At 60.4% G+C, this 18,126-nt stretch overlaps 1 protein-coding gene across 2 annotated transcripts; it reads left to right on the top strand.

Moving 5' to 3' along the window:
• Positions 1-4,384: 4,384 nt before the first annotated feature.
• CRTAC1 (cartilage acidic protein 1) lies at positions 4,385-17,948 on the top strand. Of its 2 annotated transcripts, XM_085065076.1 has the most exons (16): positions 4,385-4,506; positions 8,227-8,423; positions 9,610-9,806; positions 10,744-10,874; positions 11,496-11,652; positions 12,254-12,388; positions 12,688-12,833; positions 13,019-13,155; positions 13,784-13,866; positions 14,385-14,485; positions 14,566-14,734; positions 15,227-15,372; positions 15,505-15,547; positions 15,966-16,109; positions 17,278-17,403; positions 17,727-17,948. In XM_085065076.1, the coding sequence occupies exons 1-16, from the start codon at positions 4,462-4,464 to the stop codon at positions 17,852-17,854; spliced, it is 2,085 nt and encodes a 694-aa protein (XP_084921202.1). In that variant the 5' UTR covers positions 4,385-4,461; the 3' UTR covers positions 17,855-17,948. The 2 variants fall into 2 exon arrangements, with proteins under 2 accessions (XP_084921202.1, XP_084921203.1); XM_085065077.1 differs by lacking the exons at positions 17,278-17,403; positions 17,727-17,948 and adding an exon at positions 16,347-16,983.
• Positions 17,949-18,126: the final 178 nt, after the last annotated feature.

The raw sequence follows: 18,126 nt of genomic DNA, 5'->3' as shown, positions 1-18,126 counted from the left end.
GAAGGGTGCTGGGAGGCAAAAGCTCACCGGGAGCCGCTGGGATGGCAGACAGTCGCCAGGTCATTGCCAGCCGCGGCACAAAGAGCCCCCCACGCTGAGAGGTGTCCAGGGGACACTGGAGTGGTGTGATGGCCTGGGGTGCAGGACCAGAGGAAGGGGAGGTCTGTGGGCAAGACCAGAGATTAAACACTGCAGGACAATGACAGGGAAGGGACAGCAGGGAGAAGAGGGAACAAGCAAGCAGCCATCTGAACATGGGAGTCCATCACTGTGACCCACGGCACAACGGGCATGCCAGACATGGGAGAGGCAAAACCAATCCTAGGAGGAACCAGGGAGGCATTTCTGGCAGGACTGGGCACTGGCTTTCTTCCCTGCATGGGCCCATGGGGACCTGCCCGTGCTGGAATCAGCCTGGAAGAGGATCAGAGGTTTCACAGGGCTGCCAAGGGAAGCAGAACCCAGGAGACCCGTGAAGGGAGGACAGCGACTCATGCCCAGCACAGCGCAGGCTGTGGGGAAACGGAGCGCTCACTATAAATACATCAGCAGGGCGAACGCCAGGGAGGAGGAGAGCTATTTCAGCTAAAAGACAACATTAGCACAGGAACAACTGGGGATAAATTATCCATGAATACATTTACGGTGGAAATTAGACCCTCGGAGCAGGGATGTCCCAGCACAGCCCCTCCAGAGAAAAAAGCAGTGCCAGGCAAGAGCCAGGGCTGGCTTGGCAGCTGAGGGATCCTGCAGCGTGTTGTGGTGACAGCATGTGCCCTCTCCTTGTGTACAAAAGCAGCAAGGGTGTATGATGGGGTGCATGCACATTGCTGCATGCACATGTGGGTGCAGGTGTTTGTGTGTGCATGCATGGGCTGAATGCACATTTGGGTGGCACACTGAGTGCTCACACAAGCAGATGGGGTGGCTGCACACACACTGTTGGTGTGTGCATGTAGGTGCATGTGAGCGTGCTAGCAGTGTGTGTGTGCATGTGCTATGCACCTGCCAGGCTGTGTGCAGGTGTCTGGCCCTCATAATGCTCTAGAAAGAGGAATGAGGGCTCCAGTGAAGTATCTTGGAGGTTAGTGCCTTGAGTCAACACTCCTGTGCTTATCTGCACCCTGTTTGTGTTGCACCATCTGGAATTTGTCAGAGGGGACATTTGCTGGATGGGTGCTCTGTGAATCCAGCTGATCCTGGGTGGATTCCTGTCCTGCTCCCAGACCAGTACTGTCCCTGCAAGAGCCATGGGGATCGTCTGGCACTGTCACCACACAGGCTTACTCTGCTTGGCAGTACCAGTTAACAGTCTGTGCCATGCCTCTGCCCATTGCAGTGCAAGCAAGGGGCAGACTGCTCCCCAGAGTCCTGCCGCCTTCTCCCCAGCGAGAGCCCGGGGTGGCAGATGAGCCACCAGGCAGAGGGTCACCGAGTGTCAGGGCTGCTAGCTTGAAGAGAGTCCCCATTCCCTGGGAGCTGGGTCGGCATGGATGGGGCCCTAGGAGCAAGGGCCAGGGTAAACTGGGACATCTTAGCCCTGGGGATGGGAAAGGGTGGTCCCAGATGTTCAAAGAGGTGGCTGGTGCTCATTCTGGCCACAGCTCAGCAGAAGAGCCTCCCTCTGCCTTCGTGCAGCCCTCAGCGGAGCGCAGCATCTCCCTTCCCCCCTCAGCGTGTCTGGCTGCCGCTCGCTCTAATTTCCTGTGCATTGTCCCCATCACCGCGCCACCATTCCCTGCACATCCCACCCCCCCGCTGTGCACCACACTGCCAGGCTCCCTGTGCCCCAACGCCTGCGCCCTACCCACTGCTCTGCAAATGTCCCTGCAGATGTCCTCATGCATCCCAGCTCGTTTCACTGACGCTCTGTGCTCCCCTCTGCAGCTCCTTGCAGAGTCCTGTGTCCCACCCCCAGATGTTTGCGCCTCTATGTCCCCAACATGGATATGACCAGAGAGGTGGGATGGAGACATCTGGGCTAGCACGGGGCCCAGGGACTGAGGCAAGGCTGTCTCTTAAGGCCATGGCTGTTGTGCCAAGGTGCCTGCTGGCTGCTCTTCTCCCCCAGAGAAATATCCTAGCCCAGCAAGGTGGCAGCACCCATGGGAAGGGCACTGAGGAGCTCTGACAGCAGGTATTGGTGAACACCTTGCAGTCCCATGAGCAGAAAATCACCCCGCTGGGTGCTGGTGGCAGCGGCTGTGAGCTGCAATGTGCAAGGCCCTCTCAGCACGTGTGTCCTGCTAGCACACAGCACGCGTGTGCTCATGGAGTGCCATGGGGTGAGCACATCCCTGCGGACACGGCGTGTGCACCTGCAGAGCCACGCGTGCGCGCACGGCGCTGTGTGCCCAGCTGTGCCCAGCTTGCAAACACCGATGCACACACACGGCTGTATGGGTGCACGTGCAGCTGCTGGCACGCTGGCAGCCCTGCCTGCGTGTGCATGTGCTCACAGCCAGAGTCAGAGCTGTGCTGGCACGCTGAGTTTAGAGCCCCAGGGAGCTGGTGTGCCCAGTGCCATTCACAGTCTTGGCATGCTTGAGCTGGCTTGCTGCCGGAATGTGTGTGTTTTGTACCTGCCAGTTGCAGTGAGGGCATTGGGAGGCAGCTTGCAGTTTGTGAGAATAATTATCCAGGTGGTTACCAAACCTGGGATGAGCGAACAACTCGGCAGCAGGGGTGCTCAGCCTGAGAACACACACACGCGTGTAAGGTGGCAGCCAGGCACTGGGGATGTGGACACTGGCAGGCAGAGCACACCTGCAGCTCTGGGGTGTATGGGGCCACATGAGCACAGCCTTGCACATGTGTGATGGTCACACTGACATCCCAGTCTGGGTTTGCCTGACGTCATGGCTTACCATGGCAAATGCAGAGAGCAGACGTCTTTCCTGCCCCATGGAAGTGCCCCATAGCAGGTTCCATGTGCCTAGACACCAACATGCTGGCTGCAAGGAGCCTGCAGCAGGCAACAATGCAGCAAGCCCGGTGCTCAGCCAAGCACCCTGAACGAGGGAGTCATCAGAAATCAAATAAAGGGGTATTTGATGGCCATATGGAAGCACCTTTGCGGGAAACAATCACTGTAACTGGAGAGCTCTCAAAGCCAGCAGGGAGAGAAGAACCAAGAGCAACAGGCAGAAGCTGTAGCCAGACATGTTCAATGAGAAATAAGGGCTTTAGCAGAGGAGGCAATTAGCCACTTGAAGCAGCCCAAATGGCACGAGTTTCTGTAGTTCCTGCTGTCTTCCAGCATGTCTCTCCTGCTGTCTCTCCCAGTGGCTGCAGCCCCAGATTCTGTGCTGGGGTGACCTGGTAGCCTTGTGCCCTGTCAGTGCTAACCCAGTCCCTGCCACAGCCACTTTGTGCTTCTAGAGACACACAGAAAGCTCTGTGCCCAGCCCCTCAGGAGAAGAACATGTTGGGAAAGGCAGGCTTGTGTAAATGTGATCCTACCTCAGGCATCTACTGGCTACAAGATTTTGGGCAAGTCAATGTCTTGCATAACCTAAGATGGGGTCTTTCTTGCAGCTCAGACTGGCTGCCAGGGCACAGTCACCTCTGGTGTCCCTGCAGACAGAGGTGGGGACCTGCAGGGTGACGGCACGGGAGGGTGCTGACCCCGAGGGGTGCGGCTGTTAGATTAATAGAACAATAGAACGGTTTGGGTTGGAAGGGACCTTAAAGATCATCTAGTTCCAATCCCCCTGCCATGGGCAGGGATGCCACCTGCTAGATCAGGTCACCCAGGGCCCCATCCAGCCTGGCCTTGAACACTTCCAAGGATGGGGCACCCAAAACTTCTCGGAGCAACCTGTTCCTGTGTCTCACCATGGTCACAATGAGTAATTTCCTTCTACCATCTAATCTAGATCTCCCGTCTTTTAGTTTAAAACTGTTCTCCCTTGCCTTTCCAAGGACGTAGTATTGCACCAGGGGATGCCCAGCTCCATTCCCATTCCTCCTCCTATGCCAGACCCCCGCCGCCCCCAAGCCGGGTTAGCTCCTTGGCTCTGCTTGCTCCACCACCCCAGCTGCCCTCGCGGGAGTTGGGGGGCTGTGCCCAGTCATGCCCCGACTGCTTCCCACTCAGCACCCCCGGAGTGACCGCAGCGAACGGGGACACACTCCCCACCGCGGCCAGGAAGCTCTCCCGGCCGCGGCTCCGGCATACCGGGACGCGACGCCCCGCTCCTCCCGGAGCCCCGCGCGGCTGGCGGGCGCGGTGCTCGGGGCGATGCTCCCGGATACCCCCCCGCAGCCGCGCGGGGCCGGACCTGGCGACGGGCGGCCCCACCCCGCGCTCCCCATTGGCAGCGGCGCCCCCCGCCTCGCTCGCCGCCGCCGCCGCCGCCCGTTCATAAGGCGCCGCGCGGCCGGAGCGGCCCCGTCGGGAGCCGGGAGCAGCGCAGCCGGAGGCGGGAGGCGCGGCGGGCGGCGAGGCGGCGGTGCGGGATGCGCTCCCGCCGCCGTGGGGGCGCCGGGCGGCCCCCCTGGCCCGTGAGTAGCGGTGTGGTTTTGCTGCTCCGTGAAGTTTCCCGGGGATTCCGGGGCGGGGAGGGGCGGCTCTCAACTCCGGCACGGTCACCGGCCCGGGGAGAAGTTGGTGGAGGGCGGAGCGGGACCGCGGGCACGTAGCCTGTCCCCGCGGCGTGGAGGGGATGCGGGGCAGTGGGCCGGGAGCGAGCGGGAAGAAGGATGGGATGGGGATGGAAGGGTGTTTGGAGGACCGCGCTCAAGAGGCTGGGCGGTGATAGGGGGTGTGTGCTGGGACTGGGGAGCGCTGGCAGGGGCAGCAGGGCGGTGAGCAGCGAGGGACAGCCCCAGTTTGCAGCGGCACTTGTGCTTGGTCGTGGCTGAGCCTGCGGAGGAGCGGGGGGCAGTGGGCAGAGGGGTCCAACCATGTATCTGCCTCCGTGGGATGGGGCTGGCTGTGTGCTGGTGGGCCTGAGCCCCCCAAGGACCTGGTGTCTCTTTGGGGTGAGCTCAGAGGCTAAGGTGACTGCTCATCTCCACACTGCATTAGCTGCTGCTGGCTGAGCCCCAGCCTGCCAGGTCCGGCACTGAGGAGTCCTGCATAGGAGGGACAGGCTCGCAGCAGCGAGCAGACGTCGCAGCAGGACCCAGGCTCATGGGCTTTGGCTGGAGCAGAGGCACTGCAGGATCTGGGCTCCTTGGGACTGAGGTGCTGTGGAGGGAGCACTGCTGGTACTCTAGGCAGCCCAGCTGCTGCGGAAGAGGGGTCTGCTGGTTCTATGGGACATTTCCTGTCCATCCTATGCCCTGGCATGTATAGCTGTGACAGCCTGGGAATGGCAGGAATGAGAATGTGATGTTACTGGGGCACGTGCAGCATGGTGGCATGAGGTGCTGTGATGTCACCATGTTGTCACTGTTTTGGGGTGTATTTGGGGTGCAGTGAGGCCCTTGCAGCATGACATCAAGAAATGTCGTAGAGGTGCTGGAGGTGACTGCGGCCCAGAATGGGATGTTGCTGCAGTGGTGGCGCATGACATCGCTGGGGTGCATGGTGTGGAGGGCAGCAATGTCACGGTGACATGTGGGACCTTCCCCATGATGTAGACCAGGGCTGGGGATGTCCATGTGTGTACAAGGAGGAGCTCTTGGGACAGCATCTCCCCACTTGTGGTGAGAGGTCTGGGGTACAATCGTCTGCCTGCCCCGTGGCTTCCTTTCCAGTCCCATACCATCCTCCACGCTGAGCAGTGCCAGTCATGGCAATGTATGAGGTCAGATGAACCCTATGTGCTGCATCCCTGCCATGGGGCCAGCACCCTGCCCCTCTGCTGCCTGGCTGTACCCTGCGTTGGGTGTCTCTGGCATCCTCCCAGCACCTTTACCCCTGCTTGGCACCTTGGCTTCATGTCACTAGGCTTAACCATACTGAGGAAGCACCCTGGGGTGACCTTGCCACCAGATGCCACAATACAGGCCAGGACATGACTCTGCTGGAACTAGACAGACTGAGGTCTGCCCTGCACACAAGCAGAGCCCCACAGCCTCAAACCTCAGAGCTTCATGCTGGGACTGTGGTGCTACCAACAGCATGCTGGGAATGATTGAGGCCTTTTCTGCATCTGACATACAGAGCCTGAGTCTCCTTCCCTTCCCCTTCCCAAAATGGCCTGGCTCTGGGCTGGACATCCCTTCCCCATGGCACCAAGCACCGGATCCACTGGGAAAAGTCTTTTGTCTCCAATCAGGAGCATTGTTTCCCCCTGGAAAAGCTCCATCCAACTTGGAGGGATTTCAGCTGCAGCTGGATGAGGCAGGGGGGGAGCCTGGGTAACAGTCCAAGCTCTGGGGAGTGGGAGCTGAAGTGGGAAAAGACAGAGAGTCCTGCTAATGGCTATGGGAGAGCCACCCATCACCTGGCTGTGGCTGGGACTGAGGCAGCACTGCTCTGCAGGGTCAGGGGCTCATGTGGCAGCCCTGCACCCATTTGTCCGCAATGTCAGTGGCTCTTCCTCATGCTTGCTTTGGTAAGCCTGGAGTGGGGCTGTGGCAAAGACCCCCCTCCACTGTCTGGCACTACAGAGTGACACCGAGGGTCTGTACCATCCCTGAGCAACCCAATGAACCCTGTCCCTATCACATGTGTCTTGAATGGGACCCATGCATCAGGGAAAGATCCAGGCTCCTGCCCTCAAGAGCTGCTCCAGACAGTATGGTAAGGTAAGGGGCACAGGAAGAGAATAGGAGCAGGAGAGGGTAGAGCTGGGGACATGCACACATCCACCCTTGCAGCTGTGCCTGAGGTACAGATGGGGCTGGAGAGGAAAAGGGGGCAGTAGTGGTGTAATGGAATACAGGGCTCTGAGGGCTCTGGGTGCTCTGGGCAGTGGGGTGAAGGTTTCCTCTGCAGCTGGAGAACAGCCACTTCGTGCCCAGCTGTGTGGGTCTGGAAGCTATTTATTTGTGGCAGGGGAATCCTGGCCCCCCAAAGAGCCTTGGGACCATTCCCGTCCTCAGGGGAGGCAGCAGCAGGCTGTTCTCCACAATCCGATAATCCGGTGGGTCTGCCAGGATCTAAATCTTGAGTACCTTCCCCTCTCCAAGCTGGGCATATGTAGCACTGTGCAGTTGCCACAGCCTCCTTGGCTTGCTCTCAGAGCCCAACAGTATGGGCATCAGCTGGCAGCGGGGTCATTCACTCCTGTACAGGGGGTCTGATCCTGGTTGGGGAAAGCAGTCCTGTCCCAGGGGATGGCACAGTCACATGAGGCACTGTCCCCTGGGTGGCCAGGTGCCCCGACCAGCCATCCAGTTTGCAAGCATGGGCCAGGCTGTTTTTTCCTCCCAGGTGGAGCACTGGCCTGTGGGCTCATGCCCATAGCCTGGGGACATACAGCTCGTTTCTGGACTCTTCCCCTCTGTAGGGGACTGCCTGGCCTGGGACGAGGGGTAGCCCTCCTGAGTGCCATCTTGCTCATCACCTGTGCTACAGCCAGGTCAGAGCCAGCTCCAAAATCTCTGCAGCCTTGCCAGCAGTGCTGGCAGACACTGTCCTCCGCAGTCCAGGTTAAATGAGCCTCTCCTCCCAGTCTCCTGTTCCTCCCAGCATCTTCTTGTGGCTGCATCCCTGTGCAGAAGCCTTCTCTGCCAGGCTGGAAGGAGCTCACCCTGCAGAGAGCGTGGGAGGAATAGTACCAGCAGGGTGGGGAAGCTGAGGCACATGGGAGTAACCTGGTAAAGTATCCCTATGTTCTCCCTGTGGACTTCCCCAGCTCTGGAAGACCAATGGGACAGAAGACAAGCTCCTCAGGCCAGTGAATGCCTTCTTCCTCTGATCCTGCCAAGGAAGCAGTGATGGACCTTTTTACTTACCAGGACCTTGGATGCCAGTGGCCTCTTAGGGCAGAGCGAGCTGGGCCTGAGCGCAGCTTTGTCGCACCGTACAACCTTGCTGCTGCCTCCCCAGTTCCTCTCATGGGGTGGGCTCACAAGGTTGGGCTGCTGCTCAGCCCCAGCTCTCTGGAGTATGATCTTGTCCCAGGGGTGAGCAGCAGCCAGGGCAGTCCCCCAAGGGGATGCCACAGTGACAGTGCCAAAGGTCAAGGGACAGGTGGTGCCATGCAGGCTGAGGTGATGTGGCAAGGGGTGAAAAGAGAGCATCTCCCATACAAGGACAGTGGGGCTGCTTGGGCATTGTGGAGCAGGGTCTACTCCTGGAGCTGATGGGCTGTAGGTCTCTCCCAGGTGTCCAGGATGCTGGCGTTGTGCCTGCTGTCCCTGGCCTGGCTCAGCGAGGGCTCCCAGCGCAGCGAGCCCATGTTCGCAGCCGTCACCCACCGCTTTCTCCCGCCTGACTACGAGAGCAATCCCACACAGCTCAACTATGGTGTGGCCGTCACCGACCTGGATGCCGATGGTGACTTCGAGATTGTGGTGGCAGGGTGAGTGATGCACCTAATGCCTCAGCGACAGCCCTGCTGTCAACAGGAATTCCTCCCTCCTCCGTGGTCTTGTGGCTGGCTGGGGGGATTGCCCACAAATGTGGGTGGGTGGGGGTCGGTATGCACCCACTAGTGTGTGTGTTTGTGCACCCACACAGGGTGTTCATGCCAGCTGAGTGCCTGTGTAGCTCCACGTGAGTGCCCCCATCGGTCGCCGCACTGTGGGGTGGTGGCAGCTGCCCAGCAGCCAGGGTCCACCCTGCAGTGCACAGCCAGCGTGTCCCCAAGCCGTCTCAGTTCCGCTGACAGGACTCAGCGCTCTTCGGAGATTCAGTTAATTGGCTGGAGGTTTTTTATAGTCCTTTATTGGAGTGATGGCTGGGAAGGGCTGGCAGGAGCTGGGGAAGCAGGGAGCCGTGTGCTGTGCTGCCAGTGCCCAAGCGGGGCTAGACACAGAGCAGCTGCTGCCAGCGGGTCCAGCCCTGGTCAGGAGCAGCAGGGACCATGGTGCAGACTCTGTGTGTGTGCTGGCATGGCTGTGAGCTGCTGCTGCAGGGTGTCTGTGTGCATACCACCATCCTCACTCCTGAAAGAAGTTTGCACACACAGGTGTGCCCACCTGGAGACTGTTCTCTACCCTCATAGATCCCATCCAGCTGGATGGAGGCACTATGGTGGCAGACAGAGCCTGGCCCTGCTGCTGCTGCTCTGAGCATAATCGAGGCAGGAAAACATGGGCAGCACTGGGAGCCCTGGAGGGGTCTGGGCCACCACTCCCAGCTGTGCTGAGTCAAGGAGCCAGCTGGGGTTTTGTAAGCAGTCCTGGTTCCCGTTGTATAACTTGTTTACTGGTGCATTGGGCAGGAGCAGGCGAGGAGCCAGTGGGACGCACCGTGCTGAGAGGATTTTCCTTGTGTGCTGGTTTCCTTGCCCTGGGAAAGCTGTGCAAGCAGGGACCTGTACCCCATCCTGTACTGCTAATCTGGCCGGCCCACACTGCTGCCCTGGTGTTGCCAGACATGGGATGCCTGACAGGGTCCTTGGCCTCCATGGACCATGCAGATCTCTGCAGTGCCTATCATGGGGAAAATCCAGTATCACACCCAGTGTCCCCTCAGGGATGAGACAGGGGCTTTCATCCTGTCCCCAGGCCTTGGGAGGCCATCACCCCTGCTCGCTCTCACAGGTACAATGGCCCCAACCTGGTGCTCAAGTATGACAAGGCACAGGGGCGGCTGGTGAACATGGCAGAGGATGAGCGGGGCTCCCCGTACTATGCACTGCGGGACCGGCAGGGCAATGCCATCGGAGTGACAGCCTGTGACATCGATGGCGATGGCCGCGAGGAGATCTACTTCCTCAACACCAACAACGCCTTCTCTGGTGAGCCCTGCCGGCAGCCGAGCCCCAGGCACGGGGGGAGCCCCTGGCATGGCCGCCCGCGACCTTCGGTGTGTGAGGGATGTGTGCGGGCTGGAGTTAATTTCTCAGTTGAGTGGCTCCATTGATTGATGGCAGCACGGGTGGGACACTGAGCCCAGCCAGCCACCGAGTCAGCACTTCCAGCTGCCCATCACCCTTTTCACGGCACCCCAAGTGGGACAGAAGATTCCCTTCCACCCCCAGGGCTGTCCTGCCACAGGGACCCCGCAGTACAAATCCCAGCTGTGCCCTGCAGCAGTTGTGCCCTTCAGTCTCCTGGCTCTCCTGTTCCTGCTGGACTAAGTCAGGTCTAATCCTGCCCCTCTAGTGCTGTCTGTGCTCCTGGCTTGGCTGTTGTGGGAACAAGACTTATGTGCTCCAGTCTGGCACTGGGAATCCCCAGAGCTCCCTGGCTTGGTTCTCCAGCCCAGCTCTGCCCTGTGTCCCTGACCTCCAGGCAGCAGATCTGTCTTCCCAGTGCTCCTAATTACCCAGGCTGGCGGTGGCTGCTGGCACACCTGTCCCTAAATCAGGTTCTGCTATTGGCGCTGTCACAAGCAGTGTAGCTCGCTGACTGTGCCTGCCACTGAATCGATTTCTTTTATAATATTTTTTTCTTTTTTTACCTTCCTGGGGATGATCTACAGAGCTGTGCCCCATTGGGACATATTTTAGCTTAATGAGTTGATTCTTCTGTGTGTCTCCCAGTGGCCCTTAAGGGTCATGGGGCTCCTGCAGCAGCCCAGCCCTATGGCACTGTAGGGGGGCTGCAGGGACGGCAGGTATTTGGGATGCTCTGGAAAAAGGGTGCCTCTTCCACAGCCTCCCTTGCTGTAAAGCACCCTACTGGGGAGGAGGCAGGGTGTGGGAGCCCACTGACCTGTGCCCCCTCCCCCAGGTCTGGCCACCTACACGGACAAGCTCTTCAAGCTCCGCAATGGGCGCTGGGAGGACATCCTGAGTGACGAGGTGAACCGGGACGTGGCCAGCCGTTTTGCCGGGCGCTCCGTTGCCTGTGTGGACCGGACGGTGAGCAGGCAGGGCTCTGTGGACAGGGGCATCTCTGCCCCCTTCCCACCCCCAGTTCCCCTCCAGTGGAGTCCTGGAGGACTGCTCCCCTTGCCAGTCCCATCCCACCCCCCACTTGGGCCAGGAGTGCCCCCAGCTGCTTGTTGACTGTCAGGGCTGGCAACCCCCCCAGCTGTAGAGACTGTGGATGCCTGTCCACACGGTTGCCACCAGCTGATAAACGTGCCTGTCGAGGTGATTTATGTTCCTGTCACCTGCTCTTTCTTCGTCCTCCTCCTCCAGCGGTTTGTTTCCAAATGATTATCGCTAAATCAGGGTTCAGCTGCTGCACGGGACAAAGGGGGCGATGGAGATTGGGAGGACCTGGCACACCGGGGATGCTGGGAGGTGGGGGTAATGTGCCCCGTGCCAGCACTGTGACCAGAGAGCTCCTGGAGGCAATGGGGCACATCCCTACTCCTGGGATGCTTTTCACTGTGGGCTATGCAGAGCTCTTGCTCAGGACACAATAGCAATGCCTGCTCCCACAGAGCAATAAGAGCATTCACGGCAGGCATCCTGTGCTCCCCGTGGAGATGAGTTTTGGGTGGGTGGGTGCTGAGGCAGTGCTGCCGGCTGCAGGGCTCCGGCAGGTACTCCATCTACATAGCCAACTATGCCAGCGGCAACGTGGGCCCCCATGCCCTGATTGAGATGGATGTGGCTGCCAGTGACCCTGCCCGTGGTGTCGTGGTGCTGGTGGATGTGGCCGCCCAGGTTGGCGTCAGCAAGTACACAGGTACCCGGCTGCCGTGACCCTGAGGAGGGGACGGGGCACTGCAGGGCATGGCGAGTGTGAGAGCCCGCCGTGGCAGGTCAGTGTAGCCGGAGGTCTGTGCCACGCGTTGGGCTGCCTGACTGCCCCATCTAGTGGCAGCCCCACGGCCGTGGAAGGGAACCAGGACCATGGGATGCACGTCTGGCAGGACCCCTGTGCCCACCATCACCGGGGCTGGTCCCTCCACAGCTCACAGCATTCACAGCACAGGCAGCGGGCTTTGGGAACGTAGGTGTAGGGGGAGCAAGCCCGCCTGCGCCCCATGCTGCCCTGCCGCCGCGGGGACCGCTGCATGCCCCAGCGGTAAATTGTCACTAATTAAGAGTGTTGTCACCATGGCGATGGCAGTGATTAGGGTTGGGAGCGACACAAGCGGCTGCCAGGCCCAATTAGCTCCTGATGAGAGGAATTGCAGGTGGGCAAGGAGGGGACGCCGGAGGTGGGCATGGGGGGCGCATGGGGTAGGGGGTGTTTGGGAGCACCGGCCGGGCAACACTGGGAACATGGGGAGCACAAATTCCGGTGGGGCAGCTGTCCCCTCACCCCGGGCTGCTGTCCCCAGGGGGCCGTGGGGTGGCCGTGGGCCCCATCCTGAGCGACAGCGCCTCTGACATATTCTGCGGAAATGAGAACAGCCCCAATTTCCTCTTCCACAACTGGGGGGACGGGACGTACAGGGACGTGGCAGCTGCTGTGGGTGAGTAGAGGAAGGTGGGGGGAACACCCAGATGTTGGGGACCTCAGGGCAGGACTTGGCTTTGTCTATCCCTGCCTGCATTGGATGAGTGCAGGGTGGAGGGACAGCCCTGGGGACCCAGAGCCCCACCTACCACTGGGCCGTGGCTGAGATGCATCGGGGCATCCATCAGCGCAGGGACGCAGCCCTGCGCGTGCAGGACCTGTCTGGGGACGATGGGTCACATCCTAGGAAGTGTGCTGGGGACAAGGAAGCAGAGAGGGGTTCCCGTCTCCCCCTGTCCCCCTGCGGTTCCCTAGGGCTGGATGACCCCTACCAGCACGGACGCGGTGTGGCGCTGGCTGACTTCAACCGCGACGGCAGAGTGGACATCGTCTATGGCAACTGGAACGGGCCGCACCGCCTCTACCTGCAGAGTGGAGCTCCTGGGCGTGTCCGATTCCGGGTGAGGGCTGGGAACCCCCGCACTGATGGCTTTGACACTGAGCCACCTCGGCCAGGGGGGTTGGCTTCACTCTGAATTGCCTTTGAGCCCCACTTCCCAGTGAGGAGGCGACCCGAGGCATCAAAGCAGGACCCGGTGTCCTGCTTCCTGTGCCTATTGCCAGGCTATGCCCATCCCTCATGCAGGACATCGCCACCCCCAAGTTCTCCATGCCGTCCCCTGTCCGGACCGTCATCGCGGCCGACTTCGACAATGACCAGGAGCTGGAGGTTTTCTTCAACAACATCGCATACCGCGGCTCCTCTGCCAACCGCCTCTTCCGGTAGGAGCCCGGGGGGCAGGGAGCCTGCACCCTGCTCTGGGAGTCGAGCAGCCCTCACTGCACAGCCAGGCGCACAGCGCTCCTCTCCAGCAGTGCCACAGCTCGGGCTCAGCTAATAAAGGGCGCCGTGACTGAGCCCTTCCTAGCATCATTACCAGCCACTGTGATCGTGCCTGCAGCCGCCCCTGGGGTCCCCAGCACCGTTGATTAGCAGCCGTGTGGAAGCTTGTTCGTGGCTCCTGTTAATTGTGGGGGTCAATTCTTCATTACTTCTGTGTAGCACCTCCTTGCTTGCTGTGTAGGGTGGTGGGAGCTGGTTGTCTACCCGATGCTTGCAGCTGTGGGTGGGTAGAGGGCAGGGGTGTGGCAAGGAGCCCTGGACTGCAGAGAGATGCAACAGATGGTGTTGCTACTCTTCAGTTCAGACCCAGAAGCTCTCATGAAACCCCTGTTGCCCCTACATGGAGTGGGGATATGCTAACAGGCAGGGGACAGTCACATCCGCCATCCACACCCTGTAGCCACTGGGCTGTCACCCCTGCCATGATTCTGCAGGAGGGGGCAACATGCCCAGGAAGGTTCTAAGGGCTGCAATAGCTGGCAGTAATACTCTCTGTGTCCTCGGTAGGCTCATCCGCAGAGAACACTCAGACCCCATCGTGGAAGAGCTGAATCCAGGGGATGCACTGGAGCCTGAGGGACGGGGCACAGGTGGGTCCACCCTGTTTTGGCAGAGGAAGTCCATCTGCCACAACACTGCTTGGCACCTTCTATGCCTGAGGATGCCACACACCTGGCTGCATTATCTGCCTGCTCCCCACCAGCAGGCTGGAGCTCCCATCACTCAGGAACAGGCCCATGCTTTCTTCCTCTACCCATACCCAGTCAACAGTGCCCTTTCCAGTACCCTGGGGATGCACTCTTAGAGGGCCCCTTCCTGGGTGCCCACTGTTCAAAGAATATGGGAGGAGATCCGGCAGCTCCCTGTGACCCACAGCCCTCCAGGCACTGCCTGACCACTCCACTGCTCAGGGTGCCAACGCACCTGATTACAGGATGCCAACGACACAGAGACCCTTACTCCTGTATTGGAGTCACCCCACCTTCCCTTTTGTCCCTGCATGGCCAGAAATGCTGCTATTGCCTGTGGAAGGCCACAGCAGCAGCAAGGTCTGGTGCTGGGAGACATGGGGCCAGGCCCCAAGGACACCATGATCCTGTCCTTGCAGGAGGTGCAGTGACAGATTTTGATGGAGATGGGATGCTGGACCTCATCCTATCCCATGGCGAGTCCATGGCACAGCCGATCTCCATCTTCAAGGGCACCCAGGTGAGTTAAGCAGGGAGTCCTTGTGTTGTACCCATCCCTTCTGTCCCTCCCAGCTCAGTCTGCTCTCTCCTCCCTCGCAGGGCACCAGCAACAACTGGCTGCGTGTCATTCCCCGTACCCGCTTCGGGGCCTTTGCACGGGGAGCCAAGGTGGTGCTGTTCACGCGGCGCAGCGGGGCTCACCTGCGCATCATCGACGGCGGTTCCGGCTATCTCTGCGAGATGGAGCCTGTGGCACATTTCGGACTGGGTGAGCCAGGGGGTCAAGGGGCTGCCTCCACCCCCAGCCTTCCCTGGCACTGCCCTGGGCAGGGGCCGTGTCTGCTGCCCTGGTGTCCTGCAGCACAGTAGTCGTTCATGTCTGTCACCCTGGGTATGGTAGGCCCTGTGCAAGGCTGTGGGCAGGGTGCCCAGCTCTGCTGCAAGGGGCAGCTGCCCCTTCCCCATCCCCTGCCTGCTGCTTTGCCCAGGCACTAGGGCTTTCCCTGCCCTTTAACCCTCTCATGGCTCAGCGTGTCCAGCAGCCAAGCCTGCAGGGGTGTCCTTACCCACTGGCAAGTCATCCCATTGTCCCCATATACACCCCCCAGAGTACATCCACGTGCATTGGCTGTCAGCACAAGCACCTGGGCTCAGGGAGCAAGGGGAGACTTTGCCCCTCCCATCCCTACCACCCGGCTGGCCTCCTTTCAGCCCCTGCCCACCCCGGAGACCCTCCCTTTGATGGGCTGCCCGCCTGCAGGGCGTGATGAAGCCAGCAGCCTGGAGGTGACTTGGCCGGATGGCCGCGTGGTGTCACGAGCTGTGGCGAGCAGTGAGACCAACTCTGTCCTGGAGATCCCTTACCCTCTGGATGTGGAGGAGCCACTCATGCCTGCCCCGCTGGAGGTGAGGGCCAGGTGTGGGTGTAGGGTGCGAGACTTTGGGGACGGGAGTAAAGGGCTGGGCTCTTCTGGCTCAGTGGCTGCCCAGGGCTGATTCCTCTCCATCCCAGCTGTCTCTGCTTCTCCCCATATGCAGTGCGGGCAGGGATTCTCCCAGCACGAGAATGGACGCTGTGTAGGTGAGTGGCTGCTGGGGGCACAGGTGTGCTGCAGCATTGTCCCATGGGGGACACTGAGACTGGGAGGTGGCTGCCTGCCACATGGCTCAGTGCCAGGTACAGCTGCCTGCCTGGCACACGGCCTGGGAATGGGACAGCAGTACAGCTCCAGAGGGACACCGTGGTGTCACAGGGAGCGGTGAGAGCGCTGTGCTGAAGCAAGAGGCGTGGCAGGCATTGTGCTGGAGCCATGAGTGACGGAGGGGCTGCAGGGATGCAGCAGGGCGGCTATGGCCGTGCTGGGAGCCTCCTGGGCAGAGGCATGGCTTATGCATGGCTACCACCGGGGTGGCCATCTAGTCTGTACTGGGGGGAACTGGAGGGGCTAGCAGCCCCAAGCTCTCTGCACAGCTGTCTCACACTGAGGACCCTCTTGCAGACACAAATGAGTGCACTGAGTTCCCCTTTATCTGTCCCCGGGACAAGCCTGTCTGCATCAACACCTATGGCGGGTACCGCTGTCGCAGCAACAAGCGCTGCAGCCGGGGCTTTGAGCCAAACGAGGATGGCACAGCTTGTGTGGGTGAGTGAGAGCTGGGACACCCTGACCCCATGCCTGCTGGCATCAGACCCACAGCACCACCTTGACACCAAGACATCCCTGACAGAGGCCAGGCCACATCCTGCAACCTGTCTGGTGGCAGCCCAGCTACCTCCACCCTGGTTCTGTGTGTTTGTCATGTGCCTCCCACTGAGCTGCCACTGACTCTCCTTCTCTTTCTCTTTTTTTCTCTTGCTCCTTCTCTCCTTCTCTGTGCAGCTCAAGTGGCCTTTTTTGGGGGATATCCCTCTGCTGGGAGCTGGCCTGGGCTCCCACACAGTGCCCTCCTCCCTCTAGTCCTCGGACTCTGCCTTTGCCTCTATGCACTTTGACCCCTACCTGTAACATGCCAGAGCAGCCTTGGTGGAAGGATGGGCTGGCCTCTGCCTGTCTCTTTTTCTGTCCATGTCGAACCACCCTGGAAGTGCCGGCTGGGACCTGCCGGGGCGACCTGCAGTGGGACAGGCACAGACCTGGCTGTCCTGTGCACTGTCTCTGGGAAAGCAGCCCTGGGGCAGCCCGGCAGTGCCCCTTCCCCAGCACCCCACTGCCCCAGTGCTGTTCCTGCCATGCTGGCACCTCCCTGGTGGTCGCTTGCTCCGTCGCCTCGATACCGTACCATGTGCCTGCTGGTTTGGCCTGCGACGTGTGTGCTTTGCCTGCCCCCTCCACGGTGATGGGGACCACCTCCCCAGCCCTGGCAGAGGAGGGTCTTCCCAGCCCTGCAGGGGCAGGAGCCTCCTGGTCTGTTTTTTAACGTATTGACCCTACTGTTTGGAGTCAGACCCTGCTTAGTCCCAAGAGTCTTCCAGCCCCTCTCCCAGAGAACCCCCAATAAACTATATCCCATCTATTACCCTGGTCTGCTGCGCTCTGCGGGGCAGGGCTGTGCTTGTGCTTCTACCCACCCCGCCCTGGGGCTGCACGGGGAGGGAGCCCAGGATGGGGAGCACCCCTTGCATGCCCCAGGTCTTCCCACCCCAGGGCCAGGAGCTGGCTGGAGGGTGATGGTGGCCCTAGACAGCTCTGCAAATGTGCAGCTCTGCAGGGGCTGGGGTGCACAAGCAGCCCTGCCTGCACCCCAACAGGGCTGTGCTGCTTTTTCCCCCTCTATGCTATAACCCCACACTGCTCTCTTCCCCACCACCAGACATCAACGAGTGTGCTCAGGGCTTGCACAACTGCAGCCAGCTCTGCATCAACACCCCTGGGGCCTACACCTGCCACTGCCACCCAGGTTTCCATCCCCTTGATCTGGCTGCCAGCCGGTGCCTGGGTGAGTACCTGCAGTGCCCAGCCACCTGGTGCTGCCAGGCTGCCCTGGCAGCAGGGATGGTCAACGGTGCCCAGTTGTGCTCACAGCTGTAGTGCTGGGGGGTAGGAGGGACAGATTGTGGCTGTGCAGGAGTTGGTAGAACAAGGAGACCTCTGTCACCCAACAGCCTTGGGACCAAGCAGTGGCAGCATCACCTGCCTTCACGTCCCAGGTTCACCCAGCCCTGAACCACCCCATCATGCCCCCTCCATCCCTTGCCCTGCCCATGCCAGACAACCTCTGTACCCTTGGCACAGCTCTGACCTTTTCCTCTTCTTTCCCAGACATAGATGAGTGCCAGGCCCAGCCTGGCCCCTGCGACCATATCTGCCACAACAGCCCTGGTTCCTTCCACTGCCACTGTCACCATGGCTTCTCCCTGGGTGCTGGTGGACGGTGCCAGCGCAATTAGCCTGCTCTGGCACAGCCAGGTGTTCCCTCTGCCCCCCCAAGCCCTGTGCCAGTTGCACCTGGTGCAAACTGAATAAATCCTTTCCTGCACTGTATTCCTTGTGTGTCCCTGTCCCAGGGCCACATGACTGCTACACAGGTCTGTCCCTACCCCCCTAGACTGCCTCTTCCACCTCCTCCCCTCCCTTCCCCCATGCTCATGCTCCTCAGGCTCTGTGCAACCCAGTGTGAAAAGGAATTCCTAGCCTGACTCTGTGCCCCCCTAGTGCTATC

The sequence above is a fragment of the Lichenostomus cassidix genome, chromosome 6 (genome assembly GCF_008360975.1).
Source record: "Lichenostomus cassidix isolate B80296 chromosome 6, HeHo_3.0, whole genome shotgun sequence".
Lineage (NCBI taxonomy): Eukaryota > Metazoa > Chordata > Aves > Passeriformes > Meliphagidae > Lichenostomus > Lichenostomus cassidix.
The sequence above is the reverse complement of the archived record's forward strand: the minus strand, read 5'-3'. Positions and strand labels throughout refer to the sequence as shown.

Coding starts and splice junctions, on each gene's coding strand:
- CRTAC1 (XM_085065076.1), top strand. CDS start 4,462: ATGCGCTCCCGCCGCCGTGGGGGCGCCGGGCGGCCCCCCTGGCCC. Junction 12,389..12,687: donor GGACGTGGCAGCTGCTGTGG/GTGAGTAGAGGA, acceptor GCGGTTCCCTAG/GGCTGGATGACCCCTACCAG. Junction 13,867..14,384: donor GCCTGAGGGACGGGGCACAG/GTGGGTCCACCC, acceptor CTGTCCTTGCAG/GAGGTGCAGTGACAGATTTT.